Below are 20,461 nucleotides of genomic sequence, written 5' to 3' on the forward strand. Positions count from 1 at the left end.
TTGATATAGAAATCTAATATATTAGTTTTATTTTTGTGAAACGAATTGTATCTCTATCTTATGAACCAAATATCTGTTTTTTAGATAATTTAATATTAATTAATATAATTTGATAATTATCTTATAATTTGATAATTATCTTATAATTATCCTTTTCAATATAGTTTATTTAATATTACTTAATTATCGATTAAAATTAATTTACTAATTAAAAGTAAATAGATGTTATTAAACTTAATTTAATATTACTTAATATAATCTAATTTACAAAGAATAAAAGTCGATTTTTGTTAAAAACAAAGTTTATTGAAAATAGAAGTCAACTTAAGTAAGCTAAGTGCCAAAATTTGGTATTTTGGTACTTTGCTACTTTTAACACTAAATTATACATGATTTCGATTATTAATAAAGAGTATAGATACATAGTAGTTTGTAGTTTTTCTAAAATTAAAAATAAATATAAGTTATTTTACTTAAGTTAACGTAACTTAATAAATTTTTAATATAATTTACAAATCGTTTAAAAAATATTTTTATTTTATAAAGTAAATAGATAATTGGATAAATACTAACTAAAAAGAAAATAAAATTTACAAAGAATAGAAGTCGATTTGTGTTAAAAATAAAGTTTATTGAGAATAGAAGTCAATTTAAGTCAGGTAAGTACCAAAATTTGGTACTTTGTACTTTTAGCACCAAATTATACATTATTTCCCTTATTAATAAAGAGTATAGATTCTCTTACTGCCAGCATATGATTTGCATGAACAATTTGAGTTGAGTTTACAATGTTTTACAATGTTTTCAGGAAAAGTATGACTTGAATCCGGAACCGGGATAGTCAGGATCACCGGGGAACATTGAATCTGTACTGGTTGATGGAAACACATTCCTAGACTCATCAGCTGAGCCAGGTAGAAAACCAGCTGATGAAAATGCAGTCCTTGATTCACTTGACCCTAAAAACAAACCAGGATAGTCAGGGTTACCAGGGAACATTGAAACAACATTGGTCGACGATGACACACTCCTAGACTCAGTAGACCCCAGTTTCAAACCAGCTGACGAAGATGCAGTAATTGATTCAGTTGGCCCTTGAACCAACCTAGTAGACATAAATGCAGTTCCCGACTCGGTTAACGTTGACACAAAACCAGCTGATGAAAATTCAGTCCTCGACCTAGTTAACTCTGAGACTCTCTGAGGAATAAATGGGGCCCCAGTTTGAGAAAATCGGTTATCGTATTCCATGTTCAGTGATGATGGAAAAGCTAAGCTTTCACCTTTAAGGACAGACACTTGCGCTTCTGGCAGCATATAGTGAGGAAAAGTGGGGCAGCTGGTAGCTACTGCTGCAGGTCCAGGAATAGGATAAACTGGACGGAGGCTCGTGGTTGGTGTTCCTGTGGCAGGTGGAGTTCCCGCTAATTTAACTGCCAGTCTGTGACCATCCATTTGGTATCCATTCATCTGCATTATGGCTAAGCTCGCAGAAGACGGATTATCAAATTTCACAAAGCCATAGCCTTTACTATAACCAGTTATCTTATCTATTGTAACTACTGATTCAGTGATTGTTCCAAATGGAGAAAAAAGCTCCCTCAAACGACTATTATTAACAGTTTGGGGAAGAAATCCAACATACAGATTTACAGCACTTAATTCTTTGGAATGCTTCGTTTTTAAATGTGAAGGGATTACTAGACAACCAGAAGTGGGATGACTAAAGCTTCCACACGTATCACAAGCAGCCTGAAGTGTAGAGTTCTTCTGAGGACAGACAAAATGACTGTGCCCTGTCTCCTTGCACACACTGCATGAGTTATTTATAGCTGCAGCTTTAAGACTACCAAGATCCTGTAATTGGGCTCTCTTGAGGTCATTCATTCCCTCCTCTACAGGGATTAGCAGTTTCTCAACCATACCTACAGCAGCATCAAGAGATGTCTGACTCACTGCTTCTATCCGGACATGCAAGTCTTTATCTTTAGAAGCATCACTTTCCTGTGCTGTTCTAGAGGAACCTTTTCCTCTCAACCGAATCTTAGCCCCAGTTTCCACCTCCATCCACTTCTGCGTTTTTCCTTTTGGTCCAAGTATAAGACCGATGAAGTTATATGTCGGATATTCCTTCACTGGTACATACAGTTCTTTACAAAAAATTGCATTCTTCTGTGCCAACTTGATAAAGATGTTTTCACGTTCTTGGATTAGTTTGTTGTAGCTCATCATCTCAGGCGGATGAACTTCTATTTCAAGTTTATTGTCTACAAATGGATCACGTATGCTGCTAAGTTCTAAAAATCTTTTTCTTAATGCCAGGACCTCCCAGTCTAGTAAAGATCTTGACTTGGAATCATCAGCATCCCACCTTGTTTTACGTTTTTTACATTGTTTATCTTCTGTAACTGTTTTTTGGTCATCTCTAGGATCATAGTCCCATCTACTACGCCTCCGTTTGCCAGAATCAGCCTGTTTTGTGGAATTCCCATCACCAATTACAGCCTCAAGCCCTCCTGGTACACTGTGTTGATCTGTACCACTATACTTGCTATTAAATGCATCCTGAACATCTTTGTTGTTGCTATTCTTTTTCAGACCATAATTTTTTGATAGAGAAGGTTCTGCAGTGTCGACCATTATTTTCTGTTTGTCATCTGACGAATCCTGATAAACTATTTTGGTTGGCTCAACCACACACTCTACAAACAGATTGTCGTCTTCATGTTCAGGTGGTTGTTCAGCAGAAAACTTTTCACCGCATGATTTAAATGGAGCAACACATTCTACAGTCAATCTCTTGTCCTGCTCTTCACTTAAATCCTCTTCTTCACCATCGTCAAGCTCGACTTTAGAGCCTTCTATCAGTTTGCCCTGTGTTTGCTCTTTTGTACTCTCTTTAAGCTCTGTCTCTAAACACTCTTCTGATTCCTCCTCGGGATCTTCTTCAGGTGCGTCCTCAGTATCCGTTTCAGGATCCTCCTCTGGATCCTCCTCAGGTCCCTCTTCGATATCCACTTCAGGTTCCTCCTTGGGATCCGCTTCGGGTTCTTCCTCAAGATCTTCTTCAGTGCCCTCTTCATCTTCGGATTCCTCACTGTCACTGTCATTATTATTCTGAAAATATTGAGGAACATCAACAGAGGTATGCTTGCGATGTTCTTCCTCCAATTTTTTACACTGCATATCAAAAGTTTTGTCTTTAAGGATGCCCGCTTTTTTATTTCTTGCAGCGAAGATTTGCCTCGTGGCCCTCATCACCCCTGCATCATAAAAGACACAAGGATACTGTAATTATAGTACACTAGTTTCTTGATGCATTTAATCTCAAAAATTAACAACTTCTCAAAAAATGAAGGACCTACACACAAAAACACCAAGTGAACTAACATCATCTCAACCTGAAGTATATTTTCTAAATGTACCAAAGCCTTAAGCATTTTGAAAAAGACTTGATATGTACTGTACATAGATACGCACAGACGAGCTATACACTTTCAAGTTCAGCAAAATAGCTAAAAGGATGAGGCGGTCTAGCGTGGTCCCGTTTGGGGTGTCCGGAAAATACACCAAAAAAAAGTTGCAATGCTTGTTGTGCAACAAGATTGGCATGATACAAAAAAAACACAATCAGACTTGCTATAGTTTTTTTTATTGTCATAATCTGACTTGCTATAGTTATTTGATAATAGTAACAGACGATTCGAAGTAATAAAATATAAAAAACGATAACTCAAATATCATTACAGGAATCCAAATAAAGAGTATTAGGCAAGAAAAGAAGAAGCACTAATAAATCTAACCAACTTAGTCCGAGACATGAACTGGAGATAAATTGACAACACAAGATAAAAAGATTCCAAAAAATATAACTGTAGATGAAGAAGCATACAACAAATCATAGTATGGAATCGACAGACTAAATCATGACAGCTTATTCAACATTCAAAAGATGACCAGAAACAAACTGACAAGTCTTCCAATCATTTTTAACTGTCATTTACATGTTCTGGTGTTGTAAAAGCAACACTTTGAATGTTTATCACAATCCTTGGATCTTTCCCAAACTCCTATTGAACCACCTCTCCAAAAGTATGTTCTCAACAATAACATAATGGGCTAAAAAAAAGTGGGAAATAGCACAAATGTATTATATAAATATGGAGTCAAGCTACTTTTCTGAAAACGGGTATGATAAGCATTGGTTTTGTATAGAAGGATATCTCAGTAGTACATCTCTTCATTTGGAGGAAGAGCTCTTGATCTTAACAAGTTTTCTGTAATTAGCCAATGCTTTCAGTACAGATGAACCTCGCAAAGGAACTATCATGGGTTTCAAGTGTTAAATCAAACTGAACTAAAGAGGAGTACTAAGAGAAGTTCGAAACACTGAGTCTTTCTCTATATTTAAAGGTGCCTAAATATTTGAGAAACTTGGTCGCAAATATTCTAAGCGGATTAGTAGATGGGATCAAAAATTTTTATACTCTTAGAAGAGATTTGACTCCTACTACCTCAAGGGAGTAGGAAGTTAGCTAGAATGGAGGCAATACCAATCACACAAAAACAAGACATTATAAGGCAATTAAGCAAGCATGATGGTCTAAACCCTAATAATACATAATCAGAGAGAGAGAGAGAGAGACAGAGAGAGACTATGTCTATATATATAAAACACAAGGGGTGAATAAGATGTGAAATTATGAGCTTAACATATAGATTATCATAAATTTAACAGAAAAAGAAGAAGAAGAAAGTTTAGTTTGGTCCTACCCAATAGATTGATAAAATTGAATTCCTGGGTATTCTTCGTCTCTAATTTTTGATCCTGTTTGCTGTTTTCATTACATGGCATCACACACACATACATACACTCACACTTCACACACACAATTCTTTTATTTTTACCAACACCAAAATATAGACTTGTTAACACTAGGGCAAAAAACTGAAATTTAATTTTTAGTATTTAAATTTGTATTTTTTTAAAAAAAATTATGTCGATTTTTAAGAATTTTTATAATTTTATACACATTTTATATAGCGTATGCAATATATGAATTTTTAGCATTAAACACTTTAAGCAGAAATGAGCAGGAATACTACTGTTCGTTAGAATAGTATGGGTGATGACCAAAAATACCTTTTTTTTTAGAAAATGTAACAGGAATACCCGTTTTTGAAAGATATGGTAAAAAATACATTTCTAATACACATTTCAAAAATGGGTAAGGCTATTACGCATTTGACAAATGAGTATTATTTAAAAAAAAAAAAAAAAGTAAAATCATGATACGTAAAGACATGATACGCATCTCACGAATGCGTATCCATAATTTATTTATTTTTTTTAATTTTTTTTATACAAGTTACCCATTTCTAAAATGCGTATTAGTAATACCCCATTTTAAAATGCGTATTAGGTAGGTATTTTTGGCCAAACATTCCAAAAAATGGTATTCTTGTCACAAAGTTTTAAAAAAAAAGATATTTTTGTCATTTTTTCGAATAGTATTTATTGTCATTTATCTGCACTTCCTTGGGACTTCATTTAGCGCATTCAGCTGACTAGTTTGTCCAAAAAAACAACTATTAGAATCTTAATAATTTTATTACAATTAATCACTCTGGGTCTTCTTTAACTATATTTGTTCGCCACTGCCTGCAAAAAACTTGTATGGAGGAGTTGCAAGGTGGGGTGGGATTTTACAACATATTTACATGAAGTATGACTGAAATCCTGAACCAGGATAGTCAGGATCACCCAGGAACATTGAAACTAAACTCGCTGATGACATCCCTGACTCCAACCCCGATTCATTTCCAGCCGACAAAATTGTATTCCTTGATTTTGAAACCACTCTGTGATAGTCTGGATCACCGGGAAACTTAGAAACTAAACTTGTTGATGGATACACACTCCTCGATTCAGTAAAACTTGACACCAAACTAACTGATGGAAATCCAGTCCTTGGTTCATTTGACGCTGAAACCAAACCAGGATAGTCAGGATTCCCCGTGAACTGTGAAACAAAACTGGTAGACGAAACCGCATTCCTCGACTCCGTTGGCATCGACACAAAACCAGTTGACGTATATGCACTTGTGGACCCACTTGACACTGGAGCCTTAGTTTGAGAGAATTGGTTGTATTCCAAGTTCAGTGACGATGGAAAGCCCGAGCCTTCACCAAAGACTGACACTTGTACTGTTGGTAGCATATAGTGAGGCAAAGCATGGCAGCTGGTACCTACTGGCACTGCTACAGGCTTACCTATATGATAAACAGGAGTGCCTGCTATTTGCACTACCAGACTGTGACCATCCATTTGGTATCCACGCATGTGCAATATGGCTAAGCTTGCAGCAATAGAAGTATCAAATCCAACAAAGCCATAACCTCTACTTTTACCAGTTTTCTGATCTATGATGACACTTGATTCAGTTATAGTTCCAAATGGAGAAAAAAGCTCCCGCAAACAACCATCATCTACAGTTTGTGGAAGAGATCCAACATACAGTTTTGCAGCACTTATTTCTCTGGAAGATAAATTTTTTAGTTTTAAAGGGGTCAATGGACAACCAGAAGTGGGATGACTAAAGCTTCCACACGTGTCACAAGCGGCTTTCAACGTAGAACTCTTCTGAGGACAGGCAAAATGACTGTGCCCTGTCTCCTTGCAAACAGTGCATGCGTTAATTATACCTGCTGCTTTAAGATTACTAAGTTCCTGTAGTTGGGCTCGCTTGTGATCATTCATTCCCTCTTCTACTGGGATCAGCAGTTTTTCAACCATACATACAGCAGCATCAAGAGATTTCTGACTACTAGCCTCTATGTAGACACGCAAGTCAGCGTCATACTTATTTGCTGTTTTGAGGGAACCCTTACTTCTCAGCCTAATCTTAGCACCAGTTTTCATCTCCATCCTCTTTTGTGTGTTTCCTTTTGGTCCAATTATAAGGCCAAAGAAGTTATATGTTGGATACTCCTTAACTGGTACATATAGTTCTTTCCAAAAAATCGCATTCCTCTTCTCCAACAACGATAAGACTTTTCTATGTTCTTTCATTAACTTCTTGCGGAATTTTTTCCCAACATTAGTTTCAGCCCGTGAATAAAGTATGCAGCTGATTTCTGAAAATCTACATTTTAATGCCTGAACCTCTAATTCTAGTTGAGGCTCCTGCGATCTCAACTTAGAATCATCAGTATCCCACCTTGATTTACGTTTTTTCTCTTCTATATCTTCTAAAACTGTTTTTTTGTCATCGTCGCGATCTTGGTCCCATCTACTACGCCTTCGTTTCCCTGAATTAGTCTGTTGTCCGGAACTTGTATCACAAACAACAGTCTCGAGCCTTCTTGGTACACTGTGTTGAGATGTGTCAGCCTGTTTAACAGCTTTGTCATACTCGCAATTTTTTTCAAGACTACAATTTTGTGGTAAAGAAGGCTTAACTGTTGTGTTAACCACTATCCTCTCTTTTCCCCATGAAGAAATCTGATTTGCTGACTTGGTCTCACTTTCAAGATTTGGTTTAAACATGCACTTAGCTGAGGGATCTTTACCTTCATGTTTAATTAGTTGTTCAGCAATAACAATTTCATTGCATGATTTGGACGGAATGGCACGTTCTGTAGCCAAAATTTCAGCTTGATCTTCGCTTGAATCCTCTTCTTGATCATCCTCAAGCTCAACTTCAGACCCTTCTACCAGCTCCTCATCTGTTTGTTCTTCTGGATTCTCTTCAAGCTCAGTCTCAAAATCCTCTTCGGTTTCCTCCTCAGGATCCTCTTCTGGATCATCCTTGGACTCAACATCAGAACCTTCTTCCAATTCATCTTCTGTTTGTTCTTCTTGACTCTCTTCAAACTCCACCTCTAGATCCTCTTCAGGTTCCTCCTCGCAATCCTGTTCTAAGTCCTCTCCAGGTTCTTCACTGTCACTATTACCATTTGTTTGTAATTCTTCACTCTGTACCTCTAACGTTTTCTCTTTAAGGATAGCCATCTTGTCTGCTTGCAGCTCCAAATTGCCTCGTCAAGCCTGCATCAAAAAAGATGCAATGCACTTTCATAATCTGATCATGAGATAAATCTTGCATCTTAGAAATGAGTAAATACAGCAAAAATACTTTCAATATAGCATACTAGCAAAGAGAAGTTCCGGTGCTTGTTTGATCAACAAGATCAGCATGATACAATAAGAATATAGGAAGTACAACTATTAGACTTTCAATCGTTATTTAATCATAAAAACAAACCAAATTGAAGCAAGGTATAACTTCACTTAACTTAAGTGCCACTGGCAAGCACATTCTCAAATCATAACAGAATCCTACAAAAAGAAATGTTCATAAATGCAATTTTGGGTGATTAAGACTTAGAAAACTTCTTTTGCCCGAATATTTTCATATCCACTTGAAAACTCAAAAATTGCATTAAAATGACCGCAAAATGCATTAAAACACACTCCAATTCAATATCGAGCCTAAGTTACGATAATTTCAAAGAGGTGAGGGGTTTTATAAATAACCTAATTCAAACCTCAAATCAACAAATTATGCAGAGCCTAATGAGATGATATCACCAACTCCAACAACCTAAATTGAACTATATATTTACATCTATATATATATAGATATGTATGTATAATAGGTAATTGATCTAGAAATAATTAAACAATATTACATTACAGACAGGGTCGTACCTATAAATAATTGGTAGTTGATCTAGCTTGCAATTAAACTAAAAATGAATGTGCGAGAGCGTATATACATACATACCTGCGGTTGGTTAATGAAGGGTTATCTTATTTCTCCCCAATCAATTGTAAAATTGTTGAATTACAGTCATATGATCTGGTTATATGGTGTGTTAATAAGGTTTAATCAATCAATTAATGGTACCGTTAAATATTGTCTAGGACTATGTTCGCGGAACAGAATATACCCTAAGCAGTTTTACCCCATTTCAAAGAATATATTGTTTTCTCAAAAGAATTTCGATTTATATGCACAAATATTTGTGTGTTTTACTATAAAATGATATAATGATACATATTTTTTGATCCATGATTTTGAATATCGCAAAAGGACGATCTTCTTCCTAAATTCTTAATTTCTACTGATCAAAAACTCCCAGTCGCTATCACCTCCAAAATTTAGGGCTCATTTGTTAAATTTAAATAATATTTTCTGAACGGTTAAAATTTTGAATAAGTGAAAAATCTGAATAAGGATGAATAATATTATTTGTTAAATAAAATGTAAAATCATCTGAATAATAAAATTTTAAACTTTTTAATATTCAATTCATTGTTATAGCTCTACATAATTTATATATTAAACTACTTACATATCTAGTTTATTTCGGTTGCACCCTATTTTTGAAAAAATACAATTTTCCTATAACTCGATGCAATTAGATGTAAACTCGACAAGTTTCTCCAACTCCGTGCCACCAAATGCAACAAAAAAATTCGAAATAATTGGTTGATTTCGTTGACACTCAATGTTTGAAAACAAAATCAGAAGATTATGTTAGATAATGAATCACACAAAAAGGGGTGAATGTGTTTTTGTGTTCTTCTGCATTTCTTGAAGTGTTTATGGTGATAAACAAAGTAAATTAAAATCTTGTAGTTAAATGTGTTAGTGCTGAATTTAGACAGATAAACACTGAACACAAATCTTTCAAAACTCACTTAATTTTATATTAAAATTAAGAATGTTTTGCTACAAAATTTCTAGGCTCTTTGTTGATAATAAGCTTAGCTTCTTCCTTGAGAGAATACAAGATTTTTCTGATCTCAATTGTTACCGCTAACAAAGCATCCGGTGTTTACTTTATAGAACAGTAAACACTGATTTTACACAGCATGCAAAGGCATGTACTAAACCCTGTTTTTGAATAATCAAATCTTTCTATTTCTGGCTTAGTGTATCTTTGTTAATCTTGCACGCATGTGACTTTACTTTACCAGTTAATCTTAGCCTTTGATCTTGTACTCTTCAAGCTGCTTTTGTAGACTTGTCAATCCAACTGATTAGATTGTTTGTTGATTGATAATCTTGGATATGAACTGGTCTGCACTTTGTACTTTGAGTTTTAACTCGAGATCTCCAGTTTGGTATATAGAGAACTTGACATCTCGATAAGTATATTGGCTTATCGAGATCTTTACTCACTCTATAGTTGTTTTAACTTATCAAAGTCTCTGAGTTCTCTATAAGAGAATTTGGCTTGTCCAGATCTCTTATCTTCATGTGTTCACTTTTACTTATCGATAACGCTGAGTTCTTTTAGTGACAAATTGGCTTATCGATAACTCGGAGTTCTCTAGTGACAATTTAGCTTATCGATAACTCTGAGTTCTAGTGATAAATTGGCTTAACGATAACTCAGAGTTATTAAGTGAATAAATGACTTGTCGATATCTCCATTCTTCATGTCTTCAAATTGGCTTGTCGATATCTCTGAGTTTTTAGTAGTTTTTCCTGACTTGTCGATAAGTCATTCTGGAGTTCTCGAATGACTTCTCTATAACACTTAATCTGTGACTTGTAGAGATCTTGACTTAGAATATTTTTTCCAAAACAGATTTATTCAACTCCAAACTTCTTCATAATTCTTCTGAGGCATGATCTTTTTGATCTTCTTTCAGATATATTTCTTAGGCTTAACACTGTTTATAGAAAAAGACTCTAGTCTCCCTTTGAACATTTTTACAGACTTAATTGATACAATACAAAATGCAAACTTAGATTACAATACAACTTACTTAGTCTTGTTATTGTACAGGCATGTCTTGCACAACAATCTCCCCCAATTATGAGAAGATTGCTTAACACAAATTCATGCATGTTAACAAGACTAACCCCAAACTACAATGGAAAATAAGACTAATACATAAAAATTGACGCAATTACAACATTTATACATTAGGTGTTTTCTTGAGTTTAAATAGTTACATGCATCAGACAAAGACTATTTTTGCTTTTGTTTCTTCTCTAATGAGGTCCTTTAGGTAAACAAAAATTTCAAGTTCCTCTATGATTGGTGTCCCTCTTAGAGCTTCCACAAGTTTGAGTTTGTCTGGCTTTGGATAACCATCTAATTAATCAATCCTAAACTTTGAGAATGTGCCAGCTTTGACATTTAGAAATCTTCCATCCTTGGAAATTCTTCTTATCCCTTTTGCCTTGAGTTCTTCTGCTCTTTTAATATACATTTCAATCTGCTCGTCATACTTTCTTATCTTCTCCTCATATTCAGCCTTATTCCTTGCTCTTATTTCCTCCCTTACAATAAACTGTTAGTCCCTTAACAATATAGCAAGAATTACAAAAGGGGGGTTGAATGGAATTCTTGAACTTTTTCTTGAAATAAAAATGTTCAACTCGATGATAGATATATTTGTTTTGATTAGCACAATGCGGAATATAAACTTTAATGAATCAAAATAAGAGTAATTAAAAACAAGAGTCTTTAAAAACTTTCTGGTGGATTTAAACAATTCCACCAGAGATATATTTAATATATCGAGAGGACTCTGTGTGCAGAAATGCTCACAGCTGCTTATACAAAATAGAACTACTAAGAACACAGGAAATGCTAAAGATAGTGCTTACAAAGATTTCTCTGTGTTTGTTTCTTAGCTCTCTTAGTTGTTTTTCTATTTGCCACTCTCTTGGTTTATATATTACCAAGATTATAAAGTCAAAAGAACTGAATAAATATAAAATCTAACAGTCTTGATCTTTGTTGCTTTTCGTCCTCTATTACCCAGTTAATGGGCTTCCACAGTGTGTTTGTATCCAACTCGACGGCTGTGTGTCAGCTTTCACTGTTCAACTGATGTTTGAATCTTGATATGATCATCCGTCGACTTTCAGATCATCCGTCGATGACTTACTTGATCATCGGTCGACTGCTATTTTAAACATCCGTTGAAAGTCATTTGATCATCCGTCGAAGCTTTGTTAAGCATCCGTTGATAGCTATTTTGGCACTTGACTTCATTTCACTTATACAGAATTACAAGACATTGCTTATGTACAGTTAATCAACCTATTCTGCATATCTAGTTAAAGTCAACATGACTTATATACTACTACAGATTCTATACAAAGGTGCATACAATACTGTGCTACAAACTTATTATTACATAAGCTACTCACTCGATGGATAATAAGTTACTCATCCGTCGGGACTAAAATGAGTTATCCGTCGGGACTATAATTCTTATCCGTCGAGTGCTACATTATTTCACTAAGTAAAATTTACTTAGATGTTTTGTTTAGGTAATCATCAAGTACACAACATATTCACAACAATCTCCCCCAATTTATGTCTACTGGAATTGTAGCCATAAATTAAGAGATACTTGATGATAACAAAACATCCTAAACATATATCTTTAAAGATAAGTAGATAAAACTGAGAGTGCTTCAATTTAAACAGGATATACATGGTTTGGCTCACAGTCAGTTCAAGATGCTCCTCTAGCCTGAGCAGATTTTTCTAGTTTCTTGAAGGTCTGGATCTTCTTCCATGCTTTCTGTTGTTTTCTTCAATTTGATTCTGGAGCTGTCTGTGGAATTCTAATTCATTAGATTCTGAGAGATCTAACATTTCTTGCATTTCCAAGAGAGTCTCATTGCTAGAGATACTCAATTGGTCTTCTAATCTGAAGAATCTTCTCACACCCTTGTCATCCATGAATTCCATCAGCCAGTAGGGCCTTAGATGCACTCTTCTCCCTGTGTATGGGATGTTAAGAGTTTTGGGTAGTGCATCTTTGGCTCTAACACTCCTTAGCTCTTCAATCTTCTTCAATACTAATCTTCTTGCAGTTACATTAAACCCAAAGTTTTTCTTGAAGGATGAATAGACTTTGATCAACACAGCTTGGCTTTCTTGAAGTATCCTGTGAAGAGGCCACTGAATCTCTCTTCCTCCTTTGTACTTGAATACCAACCTTTCAGGTAGGTTTCTGTATGCATCAATTGCCCTTACCTCATCCAGCTCCTCCAGATAAAGGTTTAGGTCTGAGAATTCTTTGATGTCACACAAGTACAAGTAGTCTCCCTTGTTGATCTTGAGTTGAGCTTTGACTACTGCCTTGGATTTGGGAGGTGACAGCTTCACTTTCTTGACTGCCCTTGATTTTGTCCTTCTTGGCTTGGTGAGAATTGGCAAGTTGAAGTCAGGAATTGGTAATTTATCCCACTCAATTGGCTCATCCTTTGGCACAATAGGCTCTCCATGTATGTTCCTGTAGGGGTCCACCACCCTTATGTCTTCAAATACCACAGAGGGCTTTGATGCTTGAGGTTCAGCTTTAGTGGATTCCATTGGAAATTGATCTTCCAATTCCTTGTTAACAATATCCAACTTTCTTTTTGTTCTTTTAGCCAGTTCTTTCTTTCTTGGAGATTTCTTCTGTTCTTCAATCTTCTTCTTTGATTCAGTAGCTTGAGTTGGTTGAGAGGGAATTTGTTGAGAAGAGTTCAAGTGTAGCTTGGTCAAGATAGCAAATTGTTCTTTCTTTTGTTTAGACTTCTTTGCATCTAGAGCAGCTTGCCTCTTTTCCTGCATCAATCTGACTTTTTCTTCTTCCTTTGCATGAGCAAATTATGGATGTCCAGCTACCACACAAATTTCCTTCCCATTTCTGAATATCTTTGCAATTCTCTTTCTTGAGGCTGAATCAGCTGGATCTTTGTAGAGGAGAATAGATCTTGACAGAAGCTTCTTTCCATCAGGCTTGGGTGTCTCATACACAGTATCCATAGGGTTCTTCAAAGATGACTTTGGATAGTTTGCCCTTGGTTTAAGAATTATCTCAGCCTTTTTAGTCTTGATGCAGGAAGATTGTCCTTTCTCCAGATAGTTCATGCTCATCTCATTCACATTGATTGGCTTGACATGAGAGTGATGGATGGCTGACTGATCTGGTTCCTTGACTAATTGAAACTTTTTCTGTATTTCCTCATCAATCTTTTTCCAGTTGATCAGAGTCAACTCTTCTTTATCAGCATCTTTCAAATTTGCTGCTGCTGCATTTATAAGATATATACCATCTGCAACTGGTGGCTTGGAGATAGTAATTGAAGGTACAATTACTTTGCTGATTTGAACTAAAATGTTCTCCCCCTCAGTTGATCCTTTCTCCCCCTTACTTGATTCTCTCTCCCCCTTTTTGTTATCATCAAGTGGAGGAGTTAGGCCTTGTGCTTTAGCCAGTTGCATGAGAAGATTTGTCTGAGTCTGTTGATTTTGAAGAAGTAGAGCCACTGAATTCTCAATAACTTGAACTCCGGTCTCCAGCTTGGCTATCTTCTTGTCAGAATCTGATTCTCTTCTCAACCTTAGTAATAGATCATGCATGGTACCATATGTCATTATTGAATCCAGCTTCTCAGAGTTGTATGTCTTTAAGTCAGCTATCTCCTTTTTCAATTCATCCACACTGATATTTTGTCTTGAGTGTTGGATCTTCATTAAGTGCAAAGAGTCTAGATGAGCTTTAAGAACAGCCTTGGTACCAGCATCTGAAGCTTCCTGAAGGGCTTGCTGAATAGCTGTTACTTGTTTTACCAAAGACACCTCAAATTGTCCTGGTGTAAATTCCTTTGCCCATGCCCATTCAGGTAAACTTAAAGCAGAACTCGGGCCTTCAGCTCCCCCTAAGTTCATGCTACCATTCAAAGAACTAGAGTCATCATCATCAGAATTTACTCCAAATTCTTCAGATGGCTCTCCAGCTTGAGGAGGCATCCTGTTTACAGCAGCTTTATCTCTTTGAAGAGATTCTGTGGTGTGCACTAAGTGCAAAGTCTGCTCTGCCTCCACATTGCCCTGAGCAGCCAACAGTTGATAGGCTGAAACAGGGTGAGTAAAAGTGTCAGCATCCAAGGAAATGTTATCAATTACAGCTTTGTAATGTTGCTGAAATTGTCTTTCCTTTTCAGCATCATCCACAATCATTGACTCACTAGCAATGGCTGGTTCCATCCTTATTTCTCCAGTACCTGCTTTTCTCTCATGTTCTCTCTTTTGTTGCATCAGGGTCTCACCCTGGCTCCCCACCCTCACCTTCACCTACTAAGGTGGGACTCCTCTCACTCACTTTTTCCAATCCTGAATGAATGGATCGCTGAGATTCACTATTTTCCTCTCCTTTTGCCTGGGAGCAACCCAGCCTCTCATTCAATGCAATCTCCTCTCTCAGTCCTAAGAGTGATTGTATTACCACCAAGTCTTCTGCACTTGAAATTATTGAAGTTTGAAGTTGTGCAGAGACACTCGACGGATAAGTGATATCCGTCGGGTGAGTGGTAAAGCTATCCGACGGATAACTGCTGTTAAGCTTATCCGTCGGGATACAATCACTACTCGACGGATGAGCAATATCCATCGAGAGAGTGGAAATGAATGAGGTGGGAAGAAAAACTATTATTGACTCTGTGTTGATTGAAGTTATTTGAGGCACAGATGTCACAATAGAATCAGAAAGAATTGGCAAGTGAGCCAACAAATTATCTAAAAGATGATGCTCACTTGCACTGGATTTTGGCTTCCCCGACAGAGTTAAAGAAGGGGAATCAGGAATTGAAGTATTTATCATGTCCACTTCCAGTGAGTTGGTTGGTGAGTATTGTGTTTCAGTGGCTTCTATAATGAGAGATTTTGGCTGTGACTCCACATTTATTGGAGCCACATCAATCTAAATTTGAGAAGGTGCAGGGAATGTGTCTTTAGCACCAGTTTGCACTAATTGTGTGCCCTGTGCATCCCCAGTTGTTTTGGATTTCTTCTTTCTAGTGTAAGTTTGGTGTGAGCTTGTGTCCCTAACCCTCTTGGCCTGTGCTCTTGGATGAGAGTTTTGTTCAATAGCCACATCCTTTTGGGAGGATGCAGCTAGAAGTGAGCTTCTGTCCTTTTTAAGCACTGCAGTTTGTTGGAAAACTGCAGTGTGGCTAGGCTGGGATTCACTCATCTCTCCAACCTTATCCTTGGGGTTTCTTTGATGTTCACCCCTTCCCTCACCTATCTTACCCTCCTTCACACTCCCCTCTTTGGCTTTGGTAGATTTTTCAACTGGTACCTTTTGAGAGATACCAGAGGGGGTTTTCTTTGATTTGGATTTGGGAATTGCAGTTGTTTTGGCAGCTTTGGCAGGCAACTGTTTGGTCATTTTCACAGTTGCCATAGCTATGCCTGAAGTCAAAGAAATAGAAGAGATTGGAATAGTTGAGGGTATGGATAAACTTACCTTACTTACCTGAGGTGTCAGCATTACAGGAAAATAGAACATTGGCACATCCTTGTGATGGTTGGCTCTGTTCAAGTCTGCAATGATTCTTCTCTCTTGAACCCAACAAGCTAATTTGTTGTTTGGGTTCTCAAGTTCAATCTCTTGACAAAGATGGTTAGCCAAAAGCATAAAAAATCTAGCATAGTAAATATTCTTTCCTCTTTTGGCTAAGTCACCTAATTTAAAACCTAACTCATACACAACAAGGTCACTGAAATTATAATATTTGTCTGTAACTAGAATGTATAGCATGTTAAGCATGGAAATGTTCACAGAATCAAAATTACTGATTTTTCCAGAAAAGACTTTAGTTACTACATCACACAAGTAACTCCATTCCTTCCTAAGACCTAGTCTTCTAATTTCACTTAGTTTTGCAGTAGGAAGTGCATAATGAATGGAATTAAGCATATTGACAATATTAGTGTCAGTGTGTGGTGCAGTTACATTATCATCAGGAATCTTGAAACATGCTTTTATTACATCACTATTGATACAGAAATCATTACCTTTGATGGTCAGAGTGATGGTTTTGTCAGTAGAGTTGTAGATTGCTGTTGTCCACATTTCCTCAACAACTTCACAATAGATTGTGGGTGATTCCAGTATAGCAAAACTTAACTTGCAGTTCTTCACGAAGTCCATTATCTTATGATAGTCTTCAGATTGCTGAATCCCCTTATTGACCAAGGCAGTGAAGTTGTTCTTCTCATAGATGAACCCAGTCTGTGACATGATCTTTACTACGGGTGCCATTGTTAGAGAAGAAAAGCTTGAAGAGAAAGAGGATTTTTGCTTGAGAGAGAATGAAATAACACAGTTGAATTTGAGAATGATAAAAGAAAATGATTAGAATGAAATAGGCTTTTATACTTTGCTCAGACTCAACGGATGAAAATAATAAAGAGAAGTAAATTACCCAATAGAAATTGCCTAAAACGACCGTTTTAAAATAAGCTTTAAAAATTCCACCCATTATCCGTCGTGTAATGCTTATAAACTGTAAGTATACTCGATGGATAATGTTCAGGGAATTAACGGTTCAGATTTAGATACTTCGACGGATGAGGATAAAATGTTATCCGTCGAGCTTTAAAATATTCTAGAAAAGTAATTGATTTTTATTTACAATTTGTATATCGACAGATGACTCAACCCGATGGATAATGGTCATCCGTCGAGATACAAATTTTGACTTAGCCAAAATTTCATCCAAGACTAAAAATAACTAAATTAATAATATAGATAAATTCAAGAGTAATTAAGCATACCTAACTCACTTACCAACCTAGAAAAGGTGGATTCATCCAGTGGCTTGGTAAAAATATCTGCAAGTTGCTTCTCACTTGGAACAAAATGTAACTCTACAGTACCATTCATTACATGTTCCCATATGAAATGGTACTTGATGTCTATATGCTTTGTCCTTGAATGTTGCACTGGATTTTCAGTGATGGCAATTGCACTTGTGTTGTCACAGAAAATAGGAATCCTTTCAACTTGCAAACCATAGTCTAGCAATTGATTTTTCATCCATAAAATCTGTGCACAGCAAGTGCCAACAGCAATATATTCAGCTTCAGCTGTGGAAGTAGAAACTGAATTTTGCTTTTTACTGAACCAGGTCACAAGCTTGTCTCCTAAAAATTGACAGGTTCCTGTTGTGCTTTTTCTATCAATTCTGCAACCTGCATAATCTGTATCTGAATAACCAGTTAGATCAAAACCAGAATCTCTAGGATACCAAATGCCAAGGTTTGGTGTTCCTTTGAGATATCTGAAAATTCTTTTAATAGCTATCAAATGAGACTCTCTAGGATCAGCCTGAAATCTAGCACACAAACATGTAGCAAACATTATATCTGGCCTACTGGCTGTTAAGTACAGAAGTGAACCAACCATGCCTCTATAACTTGAAATGTCCACAGACTTTTCTGTAGTGTTTAGTTCAAGCTTAGTTGCAGTGGCCATGGGAGTTTTTGTAGATATGCAATCCATTAGATCAAACTTCTTTAAAAGATCAAAAATATATTTAGTTTGACTAATGAATATTCCATCACTAACTTGCTTAACTTGTAAACCAAGAAAGTAAGTTAGTTCTCCCATCATACTCATTTCATACTTGCTTTGCATCAGTTTGGCAAACTTTTTACAAAGTTTCTCATCTGTAGAGCCAAAAATAATATCATCTACATAAATTTGAACAAGTATGTTAGAGCCATTCACATTTCTGAAAAATAAAGTTTTATTTACAGTACCTCTTGTGAAGTGACTTTCCAAAAGGAACTTTGATAAAGTGTCATACCAGGCTCTAGGTGCTTGCTTCAGTCCATAAAGTGCTTTCAGTAGATAATAGACATACTCTGGGAAATTTGGATCTTCAAAGCCAGGAGGTTGACTTACATACACTTCTTCCTCCAAATCTCCATTCAGAAAGGCACTTTTGACATCCATTTGATAGACTTTGAAATTGGCATGGGCTGCATAGGCTAAGAAGATTCTGATGGCTTCAAGTCTTGCAACAGGAGCAAATGTTTCATCAAAATCTATCCCTTCTTGCTGACAATAGCCTTTAGCAACCAATCTTGCTTTGTTCCTTACTACTATGCCATTTTCATCCATCTTGTTTCTGAATACCCATTTGGTGTCTATTGGATTCTTTCCTTTAGGCTTGGGTACCAGCTTCCATACTTTATTCCTTTCAAATTGGTTTAGCTCCTCTTGCATAGATAAAATCCAATCAGGATCTAATAAGGCTTCTTCTACCTTCTTTGGTTCTTCCTTAGACAGGAAGCTGCTGTATAGACATTCTTCTTGAGTTGCTCTCCTGGTTTGAACTCTGGAAGAAACATCATCAATAATCAGTTCAAAGGGGTGATCTTTTGTCCATTTTCTTGGTTGAGGTAGATTAGCCCTAGATGAAGAGACCTCAATGTTGTCTTGATGTGTGATTGAGTTTTGATTGCTAGAAACTCCCCCTGAGTTTGTGGATCTTTGATTTGAGATTGGGGTGCTTTCTATGGGTGATCTGTCTTGACTTCCTGCTCCTTTTGATAACCCGACGGATGGTGAATTTTGAGTATCGACGGATGAGGCAGGTTATCTTCCGACGGATAATACAGATTGCCTTCCGACGGATGAAGCATTATGTAACTCGACGGATGTTGAGTTTTATGCTTCATTTGTAGTAGATTTTCCTGCATTATCCTTAGACACTTTTTTTTGATCACTCTCATCATCACTTTCATCACTGACCATCTCAACATTGTCGAATTTGAGGCTTTCATGGTAATCTCCATCTTTTAGTCCTTCAATCTTTTTATCATCAAACACAACATGTATAGATTCAACAACAATGTTGGTTCTTAGATTGTAGACTCTATATGCTTTACCAACATCATATCCAACAAAAATTCCTTCATCTGCTTTAGCATCAAACTTCCCATTTTGATCAGTTTGATTTCTCAGAATATAGCATTTACAGCCAAAGACATGAAGAAAGTTCAGAGTTGGCTTCTTGTTTTTGAACAATTGATAAGGTGTCTTGCATTTTGCTTGATTAATCAGAGAGATGTTTAGAGTGTAGCATGCAGTGTTGACAGCTTCAGCCCAGAAATATGTTGGTAATTTTGATTCTTCAAGCATTGTCCTTGCAGCTTCAATAAGAGATCTATTCTTTCTTTCCACTACTCCATTCTGTTGTGGAGTCCTTGCTGCTGAAAACTCATGCAACATCCCATTTTCCTCACAGAATGCTCTCACGACATAGTTCTTGAACTCAGTTCCATTGTCACTCCTGATTCTTCTAACTTTGAAATCAGGATGATTGTTAACTTGCCTTATGTGATTGATGATGATTTCACTAGCTTCATCTTTGGACTTTAGGAAATAGGTCCAAGAGAACTTTGAGAAATCATCTACAATTACTAGGCAAAATCTTTTCTTTGAGATTGACAATACATTGACTGGTCCAAACAAATCTATGTGAAGCAGTTGCAGAGGTTCTTCAATTGCTGAATCAAGTTTCTTCCTGAAAAATGCTTTAATTTGCTTCCCTTTTTGGCAGGCATCACACAGTCCATCCTTTGTAAACTCCACCAGAGGAATGCCTCTAACCAGCTCTTTCTTTACCA

General features: G+C 36.4%; 2 protein-coding genes across 4 annotated transcripts; both read right to left on the reverse strand.

The window, feature by feature from the left end:
• Window positions 1–610: 610 nt before the first annotated feature.
• LOC141720702 (uncharacterized) lies at window positions 611–4,906 on the reverse strand. 2 transcript variants are annotated; one of them, XM_074523276.1, is made up of 2 exons: window positions 4,774–4,906; window positions 611–3,263 (listed from the first exon to the last, which is right to left on the reverse strand). In XM_074523276.1, exons 1-2 carry the CDS (start codon window positions 4,868–4,870, stop codon window positions 805–807), a joined length of 2,556 nt encoding a protein of 851 aa, XP_074379377.1. In that variant the 5' UTR covers window positions 4,871–4,906; the 3' UTR covers window positions 611–804. The 2 variants fall into 2 exon arrangements, with proteins under 2 accessions (XP_074379377.1, XP_074379376.1); XM_074523275.1 differs by lacking the exon at window positions 4,774–4,906 and adding an exon at window positions 4,005–4,754.
• A 598-nt stretch (window positions 4,907–5,504) lies between these two features.
• LOC141720703 (uncharacterized) lies at window positions 5,505–8,971 on the reverse strand. 2 transcript variants are annotated; one of them, XM_074523277.1, is made up of 2 exons: window positions 8,791–8,971; window positions 5,505–8,051 (listed from the first exon to the last, which is right to left on the reverse strand). In XM_074523277.1, exon 2 carries the CDS (start codon window positions 8,013–8,015, stop codon window positions 5,718–5,720), a length of 2,298 nt encoding a protein of 765 aa, XP_074379378.1. In that variant the 5' UTR covers window positions 8,016–8,051; window positions 8,791–8,971; the 3' UTR covers window positions 5,505–5,717. The 2 variants fall into 2 exon arrangements, with proteins under 2 accessions (XP_074379378.1, XP_074379379.1); XM_074523278.1 differs by having other exon boundaries at window positions 8,715–8,805.
• Window positions 8,972–20,461: the final 11,490 nt, after the last annotated feature.

Source organism: Apium graveolens, chromosome 4 (genome assembly GCF_009905375.1).
Source record: "Apium graveolens cultivar Ventura chromosome 4, ASM990537v1, whole genome shotgun sequence".
In the NCBI taxonomy this organism is placed as follows: Eukaryota; Viridiplantae; Streptophyta; class Magnoliopsida; order Apiales; family Apiaceae; genus Apium; species Apium graveolens.